General features: G+C 32.2%; 1 protein-coding gene across 1 annotated transcript in view; it reads left to right on the top strand.

Moving 5' to 3' along the window:
* Positions 1-3,843: 3,843 nt before the first annotated feature.
* LOC111707923 (signal peptide, CUB and EGF-like domain-containing protein 2) overlaps positions 3,844-15,934 on the top strand; it is a 26,142-nt gene continuing 14,051 nt past the window's right edge. The window contains exons 1-8 of the mRNA XM_023481111.1: positions 3,844-3,935; positions 6,495-6,587; positions 7,697-7,853; positions 8,953-9,081; positions 9,790-9,851; positions 10,576-10,691; positions 11,161-11,185; positions 14,579-14,663. Of these exons, the coding sequence (XP_023336879.1) occupies positions 3,903-3,935; positions 6,495-6,587; positions 7,697-7,853; positions 8,953-9,081; positions 9,790-9,851; positions 10,576-10,691; positions 11,161-11,185; positions 14,579-14,663 (700 nt within the window). The 5' untranslated portion in view covers positions 3,844-3,902. The remainder of the gene's footprint in view (positions 3,936-6,494; positions 6,588-7,696; positions 7,854-8,952; positions 9,082-9,789; positions 9,852-10,575; positions 10,692-11,160; positions 11,186-14,578; positions 14,664-15,934) is intronic.

Genomic DNA, 15,934 nt, shown 5'->3' with positions numbered 1-15,934 from the left:
AATTCTGCAATAAGGTTTTGTATAAGGGCGTATACAGAAACAAATCTGGAGGGGGAGGCTCCTAGGTGGATGGGCAAAATTTGAACTGTAAATTCAAAACATTTGGCTTCAAGTTTATAAAGCATACTTTTTTTACGAAATTGTCTGTTATTGAAAATTTTATATTATTATTTTCCTTTTTGTAATTCCTTACATCGTTAAAACATGTATAAGTATATTTATACTTTGCTTGTCTGTCTGTCTGTTTGTCTTTCCGTTTGTGTCCAATAAACGTATATATCGATTGGGCCCAAATTTTGTGTGGGACCTCACATGACCCCAATTAAGATTTATGGATGTTAAAAATAATTACAAAAATGTTATGTTTGTTTAATTTGTTGTATATTTTTCTGCAAATTCACCAAGAAGTAATTGTCAGAAAAACAATAAGGAAAAGCTTTGACTAAAAACTCCAATATTTTAGAGACACCCTGTCTACAGATAATCTAGGATTCATAATCTTTTTATTAATGCCATGGATGGCCGGGTTTATTAACATTCATTTCTTCATAAGTGATTCTTGCTTTTTCAATATTTTTTTTTATTATCTTATTTACCTTCAATTCATCGACTTTCTTGTTAATCCTCTCTTTTGGATATCCCTCCTGGATTCAGACCAATTAGAGATCTCTCATCATAGAGAATAGAGTATATATTAGAGGGGAATTTACAAGAAAAAAGTGTAAAACGGCCATTTTGTTGTACTGTTTCCACACTGCTGGTTTACTTCACATATTTATGCTATATAACCTTTTGGGCCCTGGAATATCATTTTATAGAAAATCTAAAATTAATGTTAAAAGAAAACCAAATTATGAAATAGGCTGTTTTCATAATTGACCAATGATCATTTCACATAGACTCTATGCCTTTCACTTTACAAACGATGATTTTCCTTTAATAAAACTGTAAATCAAATGATGGTTTTATTCACCTAATTCATTATAAAGTTTATTTAACAGCTTTAAAAATTTCGAAATATAGTCTAGGGAACATACTGTATTAATGTACTCTACTGCACATAATTTGTGAACATTCACATGATTACACTTTGAACTCCTTTCAGGCTGAAAGGGACTGAAAAAATTCATACCGAGAGATTCTTTAAATTCCTCTCTAATATATATTCTATTCTCTATGTCTCTCATTGATTGACCGTAAAATTTCCCGGCCCTGGCCTCTGATTGGCTGTTCGCTTTATGTAAACAACACTCTGATTGGTTGAATTTTAGACACTTCATAATCTTCATAAAGAGGATATAAAGCATTGATCTTGATATCCACTTTTCTAAAGTTTTCAGCTCTCCAAAGTCTTAAGATAATAAATGAATACGATATGAAGAATTCATAATGGGATAAAAAAAAATTGTTTAAATTCAACAATATGCTGTATTCTTCCAATTCTTCCAATTCTTCCAATTTTCCCAATTCTCCCAATTCTCCCAATTCTCCCAATTCTCCCAATTCTCCCAATTTCTACATATATATACAATCTTGAAGATTAAGATTACAATAAGAATGATGAACGCGTTTGCCTTGAACACTCACTCATCCTTCTATATATCTAGTTTAGTATAGAACAATAATAAAATTAATATTTTCGATTCATTTTCCTGCAACAGCAATGAGGGATGGGTGCAGAGTTGCCATGAGCCCCGCGAAATGACCTCCGGAGCCTCCAGTGATACTAAATCACCTCCACCCCTCGCACAGCTGTATCTGTGCCTCTTGTTACGTCTCCAAGCCTCCTTAATTCTTGATCTCCGCTTGCTGTATATATTTTTCATTTACCTATTATGGCTTAACCAACTAAAAATCAAAATATATCTCTACATGATAGAATTGATCCACAATGGTTTGAAAAAACATTTAATCCAAAAAGTTCAAATATTTATTCATTGAATTGTATTGATCTTAACTTGTTTTCTTTTAAAAAGTTCACATAGAAAAACATACAATAAAAGTACAAATGCAAGTGATTCACAAAAACTATTTTGTTTTTTGAATAGGTGCTAATATAGTTTGATTCGTACAAGAAACACCTGAAAAATAATAAAAAAATTTCCTTTCTTTATATAAAACAAACTGACATAGTTATTTACAGGAATTTGTTAAAAGAAAAAGAAAATAGAAGTTTAATCTCTATTAAAATAGACTTTTAAAAACAAACTGTTTATGTATCATTAAAAACTATTTTAGCATGTTGAGATTATTTGAAAAAGTTAATTTTTGTGGATGTAAAAGCCGAATATCTTTTATTGGAAACCAAACTGCAGGGCATGGAGATAGAATTACGGAGGCTTGGGGAGGAAGTGAGAGGCGCCGACACCGTTTTGCGGACTTGGAGGTCATTCTGCGTATTATGAGGCTCCGGAGGTAATTTCGCGGGGCTCATGGCGGCCCTGCACTCCCTCCCTCCAGCAAATGATCTTTGATTTTGATTCTTTTATAAAAAGTAAACCAAATACACTTTTTGTAAAATATTTGATACAACATTAAGAAATGTAGGGAATGAGCCCTTTTTGAAGGTATATAATATGGCAGGAAGTATACATTAACTACATTAACTTTGTATTTTTGAAGCTATATAATATGGCAGGAAGTATACATTAACTACATTAACTTTGTATTTTTGAAGGTATATAATATGGCAGGAAGTATACATTAACTACATTAACTTTGTATTTTTGAAGGTATATAATATGGCAGGAAGNCCCCCCCGCCCTTCCTAAAATACTTAAATACTTCTCCAACACTTGAGGTTTCTGCCTACCCTTAAACCTCATTGCCCCGAACCAAAGAGACTAGATAAGTATATAGAGTGGAATTAAAACGAAAAATGTGTAAAACCGCCATTTTGTTGTACTGTTTCCATACTGTAGAGTACAGGTGTACTTCAGACATTTGTGCCCTAAAACATCTTTTTATAGAAAAATATTTTCTTGAAAATTATTTAATTATCTTTAAATCAGTTCTCTGACATGCATTTCCGAGTTAATTTCAGAATGAGCTTTATAAAATGAAGAAATTGGCAATATTTTGTCAAGGGATCATACTGTATTAATATTTCAGCTAGCATAAGCAAGCATTATATAATGAAGAAATTGTCAATTTTATGTCAAGGGATCATACTGCATTATTATTCAGGATAAGCTTGTTAAAATAAAGAAATTGTAAATGCTATGTCAAGGGATCATACTGTATTATTATGATGTACTGCGTACAATTTGTGAACATTTCCATGAGTTGTACACTTTGAACTCCTTTTCAAGCTCAAAGGGACTGAACAAATTTATACCGAGGGATATTTCCCTTCTATTCTAATCTCTGCTCTGTGTCCTGAACACTTGAGAAAAAGTTTGAGTAAGTATTTAAGTAAAGAAATAAACAAAATAGACTCGGAATAAATAATTTAATGTTCTTGTTTAGTTCCAACATAAACCCTGAATCCAATCTTAAATAAAGAATACTACATAAATTTCATAAACACGCGGGGTTTAGAAATATGTTTTAATAAAACCTTCTCATTTAAATAAATTCATTCATTTCTTTATTTACAAAACAATTTTAGATTTAAGGCTGTTTAGTTTAATTGATTCAAAAAGTAAAACAATATTTTTAAATTTTTTTTGTAATTTGTCAAAAAATTGACTTCATTTGCTTGAAACTGGTCCAAAATATCCCTAAACACAAAAATCTGATATACTTACTAAAAAAGACCGGTCCGACTCCGTGTACGTATTAGTATATCGACTCTTTACTTTTTCGAGTACATACGTATGAGAACAACAATATTTCAGAAACATGTAGATATATATTATAAATGAATTCTACATCAGAAGTGAGCAAAAGTTTAGGATTAGATGAGAATTGCTCGCGATGATACTCCGATGAAGGTGAGAATTTCTTGAGATAATACTCCGATGAAGGTGAGAATTCCTTGCGATAATACTCCGATGAAGGTGAGAATTCCTTGAAATAAAACTCCGATGAAGGTGAGAATTCCTTGAGATAATACTCCGATGAAGGTGAGAATTCCTTGAGATAATACTCCGATGAAGGTGAGAATTTCTTGAAATACTACTCAGATGAAGGTGAGAATTCCTTGAGATAATACTCCAATGAAGGTGAGAATTTCTTGAGATAATACTCCGATGAAGGTGAGAATTCCTTGAGATAATACTCAGATGAAGGTGAGAATTCCTTGAAATAATACTCCGATTTTTTTATTGAAATCAGATAAGAAATATTTATCTTTTCAGATATCCCAGAGTCCATAAAATAAAATATCAATGTCTCAAATTTATCGAATTTCAGAAATGGAAGTCTCCATTTGTTGCAAATACGTTTCAGTTTGATAAAACAGTATATTTGAATAAAACTCAATTGAATAAAATACACGACAAGATTCTTGCTAAAACCTCTCTATGCTATGCTATATAAGCTAAATGAATCAAAGAGAAAATTTAAGTTAACATTCAGCTAATTCATCATGAAGAAAAACAGAAAATCTTTACATTTTTCATCTTATAATAACATTATATAACTTTTTTAGTTTTTCTTCAAAAATCAAGTCCAGTGCAGTACGACTTTATTCTGATATTTTGATATTATCGTACAACGTATATTTTAATTAAAGGGACTGTAATTCAAGTAACCCTCCATGCAAAGATGGCAATACCCTTGAAACCTTTATCTTATCAATAATGTGGAAGATATTGTCGTTTTTCTAGGTTTAAAAGTATTAGAAACCACAATTGAAAATAAGCAGGTTTCAAAATGATAAACATTGGCAAAGCTTTAAGGATATCATTGTAAATCGGGCATTTCCATCTATGCATGGAGGGTCACGTGAAATAACGCTTACAGACCCTTTAAGAAGTTATAATACAAGCTTATCAGCGTCTGACATGTCTTTTCATTGGGGTGTTATTTTTATCCGAAAGCACAGAGAAAGGGCAATGAACATAAGGTTTTCATTTTATTTAACCTTTTTAATTTTCCTTATTGATGACTGCCAACCTGAATTTTAAAATAGGTAATATGTGTACCGTTATAAAGAGACAAATAATGGGCTGATAAGTAAGATTAATAAAGCCCCAAATTTTAATTTTATTTTTATGGTTGGAATAATACACAGTTGATTCTATAAATACAATTTTTTTTTTGTCTGAACTCTTTACCATATCAAGACATGGGGAAAAAATCCCCCCCCCATCTACAGGGTATCCCAAAAACATGGGAATTCAGTGACGAATTGGATATCGTCTTTATTATGAATTAGCATTGTAATACCTAATTTCAAAAGCCATAATATTATTATGTCTGTTAGAGTTTATTTTATGAAAAGGGTAAGAGACTGTAAAGATGTGTCTATAATGTCTCCGTAAGATGAACAGTGATGAACGTTTACTCTGTTTGTATATTGCAATTTTCGTGTTTTACTAAGTACAACCGTATGCAGTCAAAACATAAACAAACAAAATGTGAACATAGCAGACGAAACTCTTACAGATTACAGCTTTCTCAGTAGGTATTTCTATACTAAATCAAAGAATTATCTTAAAAGACGATATTGAATTCGTCACTGAATTCCCATGTTTATTGGGACACCCTGTATATTAGACAAAAATAGTTCAATCATAAGTATCAAGTATGTACAATGCAAATAGATTCCAGTTCAACTGATGGCAACGTAGAATTTGTACACTCTCAGAACAGCTGTATTCTTACGTCACAAGTGTCAACTCAGTTTCTGTGTCCGACAAAATTATTAATAATAGTGATAATTTTAGAATAAAGTACTAATCTTTCAGTAAAAAAAAGTGAAATTTTATGTATACTTTATTTTCTGTCTTTACGCTTTTTTATTTAATCTTGGAAAACATATCAACTAATGTCAGAAAATTTCGTTTTCCTTGTTATATTTGACACTTGTGACGTCATGTATTAATGGTCCATTTCTCTGTTGCCACCTTTTGTACTTGATAATCTTTGGTACAATGTAGATATTAACAAAACATAATTGAAGACATAATTAATTTCAAGTGACGACCTTCATTTAAAAGTGGCAAATATACGATTCACAACGGTACCTTTTAAACATTACTGAAATATTTTGCTCTTGACTTGAAGTTATTCAATACAAATTTTGAACTTACTTTTAATCATGTTTTTTCCTTTTAAAGTTTTTTTTTCACCATTTATTTACAATTACCATGTTTTAGACTTTATAATCTGTAAAGTCTGTATAATCTATGACTTCAAGACCCAAATGTACTAATTGACCGGTTTGTACTGTATAGCCTATGTACTCCATGACCCCTATGTGCTGAGTGACCGGTTTGTACTGTATTGCCAATGTACTCCATGACCCATATATATGTACTGATTGACCGGTTTGCACTGTATACTGTATAGCCTATGTACTCCATGACCTCTATGTATGTGTACAGGTGATGAACCCTGATCTATGGGGTGAGGGGAGTGAATCTCCGACTGCCAGCTGGGCCGAGGAGAGAACCATTCTTATGAAAAGACATTTTGAGGTAATAATCTGAAAACTGGAAACTACCGAACTTAAAAAAAAACACGAAATCCTCCATTAGTTATTTTCAATTAACAGTTCTTTCCAGGGGGGGCAACGGGACACGAGCCCCTACCCCCCTTAAAGACTGCACCCTCCTAAACCCCAAGCTTCATTGTTTCCTGATTTCCAGTTTTCAGCCCGAATAAACTTGGAATATAATTAGAGTCGAATTTTCCATTATTTTCTGAGAATGGTAAACTAAGCTAGAATTAATGTTTTCCCCTTCTATTTTCTTCTACCCCCTTCCTCTTTTCTTCTACCTCCCTCCTCTTTTCATCTAACTCCTTCCTCTTTTCTTCTGCCCCCTGCTATTTTCTTCTACCCTCCTCCTCTTTTCTAATACTACACCCTCCTCTTTTATTATACCCCTCCCCCCTACCTCCCTCCTTCCCATTCTTGATTTATTAAGATTACTTTTCGAATAAACAATTAGTTTAAAAGTTTCAAAAACTGGCAAACTTGATTTCTTAGCTGCTCGGTGCTCCAGTAGTTGATAGAAATTAAGTAATTTACCAAAAAGATATCTTATCGAAAGATATTTAAAAAATATATATTTTATTGAAAGATATTTTATTGAAAGATGTTTTATGGTGAGATATTTAAAAAAGATAAGGTATATATTTAAAAGATATTTTATGAAAGATACTTTATTGAAGAATATCATGAAATGATATTTTATTAAATGATATTTTTTTGACAGATATTACCATTTAAAAAACTTTTTTTGAAAAAAATCAAAAGTTTTAAAAATATTTTGCGGTCGAAATGTGCCTGAAAAGTCTTTAGTCTTGGGGAGAAAGTTTTCATAATTCAAGCAAACTTTTCCGTATCCATTAAACTTTTATGAACTTATTGCAAAATTTATTTCATCAAAACCAACTGCTACAGTTCCATAGTTTTCGCGGATTACATTAATCATTGCTAATTTCGTTAGAGAAGCCTACACCTTAAGATCAAATTAGTTTTTTTCCCAATACTTTTTGCCAGGATTATTAAATAAATGTAAAAGTACGTTTTTTTTGTCAGTATTTTTGGAGCAGTTGTATAATTTGATAATTTATATTTCAGTTGGAGCAGGAAATAAACCGGCAACGGGTTGCCCGGAAATGGTATCTTATAGTAATTGTTCTTCTGTATGTTGGGCTCCTGGCATCTTTCTCATTAAATGTATCCTTACTCCTTCGGAAACCTCAAACTAAATTATATCATCAAGACACATTACCAGGAACTAACATCTCACTTTCTTTATTATTTAATACGACATGTTCTGTAATTTACAACTAATTCCATTTTTTTCAAGGGGGAAAGTAGAAAAATGTTGGAATGATTCAAAACTCTTCTGAAAGAGGTGCTGTTATCATAAACAAAATGGTTCTACATGATAATATCAACAATTTTACAGAAAACTTGACAAAGAAAATACTGCCATGCATCTGTTCCTGTTTTAAACCTAATCTGATTAATATTTTCTAAGCTTTTAAAAAAAATGTTTTTCATGATATAATCTCATGATTTACGAAAACATATTTATTTTTATTAAAATCTGAAGCAAACTAAATATTCGTCTGATTTTTCTTTTCGATTTTCTTTATTGAAAACGTGGAAAAATTATGCCATTGAAATTTTTTTGTAAGCATATTTTTAAATATTTGGATAATAACAATAGTAATTGATAAGCTTATTTTTAACGTCATAAATCAGTGCTTTTCTAAGTTTGAAACTTTTGAACTAACGGATCAATCAAATTAAGTCCGGTTCAGATTTAAACTCATTATCTTATCTTCGCTTTAAAGTGACTGCAGTAATTTTAATCTTTTACCCTTCATTAAAAATGTGGTATTTAAGCTCAATTTACAACGGCATCATTCATCAACCTTTATCTGATCAAAGATGTGGAAGATATCATCGTCTTTTAGTCGGAAAAGTGTTTACTCTGGACAATTTTCTCCATTGTTTCTGTAGCAAAAATCCGTGGGTCACTTTTCAAAGAAACTACAACTGATAAAGAAGAGAAATATATATCACCCCAATCTAAAAGTTTGCATGATCCGAGCCGATACAGAAATGCATTCAGTTGTACTGTCCAGTCTGGCCACCCAGTATATATTTGACGTTTTATGCTACAAATGTTGCCTGGATCAGATAACAAGAATATAGAAAAGGGTACCCTTGTAAATCGTATATATAAGCCAATTAGTCATTGAAGGGCCATTAAAAATCACGTTTACTGTTCCTTAAAAGGAAAGGTAAAAAAAATCTTCCATCATATTCGGCACATTTTTTTTAAAAGAGATTTTTTTCAAAAAATGAGATGTTTGTGCCAGCAGAGACTGGTGTAAATCCTACTGAGAAATCCAGTAGAGATGATACTGTTCTTCATAATGGAGGAGAGGAACAGAAAACATCTGGTTCAAACTTAGGCTTTGCATACACTACTCCTTGTTTAGTGGCAGGTTAGAAATACCCCTCCCCTCCCCTGACAACCTTATCATTTATTATATATAAAAACATAAATAGTACCTAAAAAATACCAAGAACAGTTATCGAGATACAACTCGATCAAGACATTAAAGAAAGTAGCTAAATGACAATAATAATGCTTTAACAATAAAATTGGGAGTTTCTGCTCATTTATAATATTTTTTAAATGAAATGTAGCCCTTTAAGTTTACAAATATTTATAATAATTATGATCTATAATATTTATAATATTTATAACATTGATAACCCATATTTATAATCCTATTAACAATAATCATAATCCATAATATTTATAATATGTATAATCCATCTATACATACTTTGCTTGGGTGTTTGTTTGTTTGTATCCAATAAACGTCAAACGGCTGAACCGATCGGGACCAAATTTTGTGTAGGACCTCACGTGACCCCAAGGAAGGTTTATGAATGAGCAAAGTTTCAAAAAAAAAATTAAGTTTTTTATTTTTGCAAAATTTAAAAAATGCGCAAGCAAGCAAGTGCTCTACAAGCCTATACATATACTTTCTTGTCTGTCTGTTTGTATGTTAGTATCCAATAAACGTCAAAACGGCCGAACCAATCGGGCCCAAATTTTGTGTGATGTCTTACGTGAAACTAGGGAAGTTTTATGAATAACCAAATTTAAAAAATTCTCGAACAAATATTATGATTCTTTTTAGTTCCATGTGAGGCTGGACAGTATTATGATTGTGTATATGGAGAATGTAGAGGTTGTCCTCAGGTCAGTTCATTGAGGTCAAGATGTCATAAGGTCATAAGGTAATGAGGTAAAAGTTCATGAGGTAGGTTAAAAGTTCATGAGGTAGGTTAAAAGTTCATAAGGTTAAAAGTTCATGAGGTTAAAAGGTCGGGAGGTCATAAGGTCATTAAGTTGAAATGTCATGATGTCGTAAGCTCGAAAGGAATTAGGTCCATGGTTTCGGAAGTCAAGAGTTTTGTATATCAAATAAGTTATATAGGGTTTCAAAGGTCAATAGGTCAAGAAGTCAAGAGGTCAAGAAGTCAATAGGTTAAGAAGTCAATAAGTCAATAAGTCAAGAAGTCAAGATGTCAAGAAGTCAAGAAGTCAAGAAGTCAAGAAGTCAAGAAGTCAAGAAGTCAAGAAGTCAAGAAGTCATAAAGTCAAGAGGTCAAGAAGTCAAGAAGTCTAGAAGTCAAGAAGTCAAGAAGTCAAGAAGTCAAGAAGTCAAGAAGTCAAGAAGTCAAGAAGTCATAAAGTCAAGAGGTCAAGAAGTCAAGAAGTCAAGAAGTCAAGAATATCAAGATTTCAAAGAGATATATAGGTTTAAAGGTCAAAACTTTATAAAGGTTTAGAGGTTAAGAGTTTAAAAAATCAGCAAGTTAAGATATCCAGAGGATATCCAGAGTTTAGAAGATCATATGTCAAATAGTGTCAATTATATGTCAAAATATCACAATTTCCGGTCTGATAGTTATTTGTTTAGGGAACATATCAACCACAGTGGGGACAAACCAGTTGCTGGCCTTGCCCTACAAACTCTACAACAGATTCAACAGGAACAACAACATTAATATTTTCGTTAAAACTATCTCGGAGNNNGTAAAACGGCCATTTTGTTGTACTGTTTCCATACTGCAGTTGTACTTCACATATTTATGCTATATAACCTTTTGGGCCCTGGAATATCATTTTTATAGAAAATCTAAAATTAATATTAAAAGAAAACCAAATTATGAAATAGGCTGGTTTCATAATTGACCAATGATCATTTCACATAGACTCTATGCCTTTCACTTTACAAACGATGATTTTCCCTTATAACTACAAATCAAATGATGTTTTTTATTCATCTAATTCATTATTAAGTTTATTTAAAAGCTTTAAAAAATTCGAAATTGAAATGGATAGTCAAGGGAACATACTGTATTAATGTACTCTACTGCATATAATTTCATTTACATGATTTGTACACTTTGAACTCCCTTTCAGGATGAAAGGGACTGAAAAAATTCATACCGAGATATTCTCTAAATTCCCCTCTAATATATATTCTATTCTCTTTGACTAGGTTTCTACAGTACATACGAATCTCGGTATTTGTACAGTCTAGGAGAGTACATTTGTTAATTGTTAATTGTCTACTTAAAAATAAGTTTGATATACATGTAATATATTATCTATATATTTAAGTCAACACTATAAGCCAAATTTTCATGCAAAGAATATAATTTGATTAAATAAATATAGTCGTTATTCAAGCTTAATTATAATTAACAACATTGTTCTGCAATTTCCTTGACTGTAATCATGTTGTGTGTCTGTACCAAAATAGTGTGTGTAAAGTTTACCGTACTGGTCTGCAAAGCAGTGTTACTGGCTTTCTCATGCCAGACCAGCGCCATTTCCTTTCCCTTTACTTCTATTCCCTTGAGTAATGTACAATAACAAAAAGTGCTGCTCAAATTAAAATTTGTTTACATTCCGTCCATGCTGAGTGAACAGTACATGCAGTACACTTGAATTGTAAACAAAGATATGAAAGTTCTACTCCTACACAGTCTCCTAGTCTCTGGTAGTGGTAACCGCCAAAAATTTGGCACTAAAAAAGTCCTTGAAAAAAAAAGTCCCTAGAAATAAAGTCCCTAGAAATAAAGTCCTACCATTTTGAGACTTTATTTTCTAAGACTTTTCTGCATGTGAGTCCCCATACTCATAAACTCTTTTTTTCCAGTGACATTTTTTCCAAAGACTTTGGGACTTAAGAAAATTGGGACTTTTTTACCAGTGTTTTTTCCAGAATTTTTTTTCCAGTGACTGTCATACATAGATTCTAGTCTCTATATTGACAGTATTCTTGTGTAAAAAGAAAAAAAGGGAATGAAATGTCTGAATAGAATATTGCATTTTCCGTGCTGTAACTTGTAAACTTGACTAGGAGAAGGTGAACTGCATAAATAATGCTTAATTCTAACTTAATTTTTAAATAAAATAGAAATAAGGCGATGTCACCAAATATTTGTTCTCTCACCATATAAACTCTTATATCAAACATCCTGTCTAGTGTATAGAAAGATAATCTATATATTGCTTTTTCTGTCTGTATGTTTGCATCCAATAAACGTCATTACGGCTGAACCGATCGGGCAAAAAATTTTGTTTGGAACCTTGCTTGACACCAGGTAAGGGTTATGGATGATCGAAGTTTCAAAAATTTGCCTTCATCAAAATTTGATTTTTGAAAATTTTGAAAATCGACGAATTTTTTTATATAATCCGCAAATTTTTGTTTTGTTTTTCAATGTATTCAAAAGAAAATGTTTACAAATGAAACAGAAGATGGGTGCGGAGCGCCATAAAAGTCTAGTATATATACTTTGCTTGTCTGTTCTCTATAAACTTTCAAAGCAGCTGAAACTAATCGGGTCCACATTTTTGAGTGGAGCCTCACATGACCCCAGGGAAGGTTTAAAGATGCTCAAAATAACAAAAAATTGACTACAAAAATGTTAGATTTTTCATAACATTTTGAAATCCACGAAAAATTCTAAATTCGCAAAATTTGTTATTATTGTTTTATCGAAGAGAAAATTCTGAAAGGTTGAGCAACAATTAAAAGTTGAAATAAAAGATGGGCGCCAAGTGCCCTGATAGCCTAGATAAAAGATGGGCGCCAAGTGCCCTCATAGCCTAGATAAAAGATGGGCGCCAAGTGCCCTCATAGCCTAGATAAAAGATGGGCGCCAAGTGCCCTCATAGCCTAGATAAAAATGGGCGCCAAGTGCCCTGATAGCCTAGATAAAAGATGGGCGCCAAGTGCCCTCATAGCCTAGATAAAAGATGGGCGCCAAGTGCCCTGATAGCCTAGATAAAAGATGGGCGCCAAGTGCCCTGATAGCCTAGATAAAAGATGGGCGCCAAGTGCCCTGATAGCCTAGATAAAAAAATTTTTGAATCCCCTTTTTGCAGATATTTCGAGAAGAAAATTATTAAAAGTTTCCTGAGAATGAAATTAACAGAAAGTCTAAAGTTTTATTTTAATTTCGATATTGCGTGATTAAATTTATTGAAAGGAGAGAACAACGGAAACATTTAGTTACAGTTTCTATGCTTATTCTATACCAAGGGAAACATCAAAAAAATGACAAATTACAATTTTCCCATTTTCTTAGCGCGCGTCTCTTTAAGTCAAAGCACTCGGTATCCCAGCGTATCCTCCTATATTCTAAGTGCAAGGTCAACGAAATAAATTTTTTAATCCTTTAATCTTTGCAACCCAGCATAGTTGACCTTAGGTATTTAAAACTAGAATCTGACAGAAATAATCATTTAAGTTTGAAAGATCAAAAGTTCCTACCATCAGAGCCCGTTTAAGTCGTAATTCCTCAAACCAAGTAATTATGACAGTTACAGCTTGTGTCACATGATTGACAGCTGCAAGATCTTCGGATCAACTTGCGGAGTTAGGCCCAATGAAAATAAAACCAAGATTGATTGGTTTTAGTGTGGAGATTTAGTCTCAATGTTGAGTCTTAATCTAATCAAACCCCGGAATCCGCCAATTTTAACCATGAAAATCTGCAAAATGCGATGTTTTAACCCGTTTTTTTACAAACTCAACTCTGATGATATGTAGTCGCAACTTATCTCGAGACTCGAGCCGCCAAATAGTCGTATTTTACCAAATTTTTTTAATCGTGGGCTCTGGTTTCAGAGAAAGATTAGAAAAATTGATTTTGTGGCAACGACTCGATTCCTTTGTACATTGTACATGGATAATACTTTTCATGTACATGTATAGGTAGATGTAACTTGTACATGGAGAATACTAGATTGTAACTGTATAGGTAAATGTAACCTGTACAGTGTACATGGAGAATACTAATCATGTATATGTATAGGTAGATGTAACTTGTACATGGAGAATACTATGTATAGGTAGATGTAACCTGTACATGGAGAATATTAATCATGTACATGAATAGGTGGATGTAACCAGTACAGTGTACATGGAGAATACTAATCATGTTCATGTAATGGTAGATGTAAACTTTACATGGAGAATTCGAATCATGTGCATGTATAAGTAGTTGTAACCTTTACATGGAGAATACTAATCTGTACATGTATAGGTAGAAGTAACTCGTACATGGATAATACTATGTATAACCTGTACAAAAAGAATACTATTCATGTAAATGAATAGGTAGATTTTACTTGTACATGGAGAATACTAATCATGTACATGTATAGGTAGATGTAAACTGTGCATGGAGAATACTAATCATGTACATGAATAGGTAGATGTAAACTGTACAGTGTACATGGAGAATACTAATCATGTACATGTATAGGTAGATGAAAACTGTATATGGAGAATACTAATCATGTACATGAATAGGTAGATGTAACTTGTACATGGAGAATACTAATCATGTATAGGTAGATGAAATCTGTACATGGAGATTGCTAATTATGTACATGTATAGGTAGATGTAACTTGTACATGGAGAATACGGCCTGGACATACTAAACGTGTTCTCCTAATCCTACCTCAGCTCTCTCTTCCTGCAGGAATATATCAGAATTAAAAGAAATCTATTCATTATTATTCCGATACAAGGGATGACCCATAAAGGATGAGAAATTAAAGACGACTGAACGTCATTTCAGTCAGGTATTGATTGATTTCTGCGACTGCACACTTACTTCTTTCCTTGCCAAAAATTTTCTTATATTCCAAAAATCTAACAAGTTTTACCCCGTCATTACAATTAGTCTCATTGTTTGTGGATAACCCTGTGTGTTTCAAATTAAACAGGCCAAGTTAAATAATGATTTTTATTATTATCTTTTTTATTTATTAATTGTATACCATGCACAAAGCTTAATCAAAATAATATACAGAGCGTCCCATATCATAGTGTATTATCTCCAAATTTTAAGGCCAAAATATGAACATAATACTTGAAAAAACTGGTCTTTGCTGCAAGAAATTTTTTATATTAACCTTATATATACATTTTTTAAAGTTTCTGATTAGTCACATATCAATTTAGAGATACACACGATCAAATATGATGTGGGACACCCTGTACATACACAAATAAAATAAATCCATAAATCAGAAACATATCCATAGTCTGTGGCATGAATAAAAATATCCATAAATATATAAAGTACGCTTGCAGTACGGCGATAGTACAACTAAATAGCGTTAATGGAGTTAAGACCACTGGATTAAACCAGATTGATATTTTATTCTTAAAATACATTTTTTAATGAATTTTACCTGAAATCTCAATTTTGTTTTTATGAAAAGAAGCAGTATGGAGGTAACTATGGTGATAAACATTGAATTTTACTTCTTAGAATAAAATTGAACTGAAATAGAAATATTTTACTTTTGACACGAGTTAAATCCTATTTTTAGAAGTTGTAATGTAATGAGCACTTGGTGTAACTAAGTAACAATACAATATTGACAAGTTCTCATTCCAACATATGATAGGTAGGACAGCAAAAAAAGTGTGAAAGGACAACCCAGTTCTAAATTAGAGGATGAGTTTTTGTGTACGTTTCTAGGCTTAATACATTTACTTTAAACTTAAGCGTACTGCAAGCATTACATGACAGGAATGATACAGTACGTACATAGTTTTATTGTACCAAGGTTATAATGCAAGTAAAGTTAATTGCAGTTGCGTATACTCTGCGTACATACTGAAACCAGTTCTCTCTGGGCGGAATTTGTAAACAAGAATAGATGCCTCAGTGTTCGTTTAGTATCCGAGGAGGTTAAAAGCATTGAATTTTGATAATTTTGATAATTCACATAATAGTTT

This window comes from Eurytemora carolleeae, unplaced genomic scaffold, assembly GCF_000591075.1.
Source record: "Eurytemora carolleeae unplaced genomic scaffold, Eaff_2.0 scaffold688, whole genome shotgun sequence".
NCBI lineage: Eukaryota > Metazoa > Arthropoda > Copepoda > Calanoida > Temoridae > Eurytemora > Eurytemora carolleeae.
The sequence above is the reverse complement of the archived record's forward strand: the minus strand, read 5'-3'. Positions and strand labels throughout refer to the sequence as shown.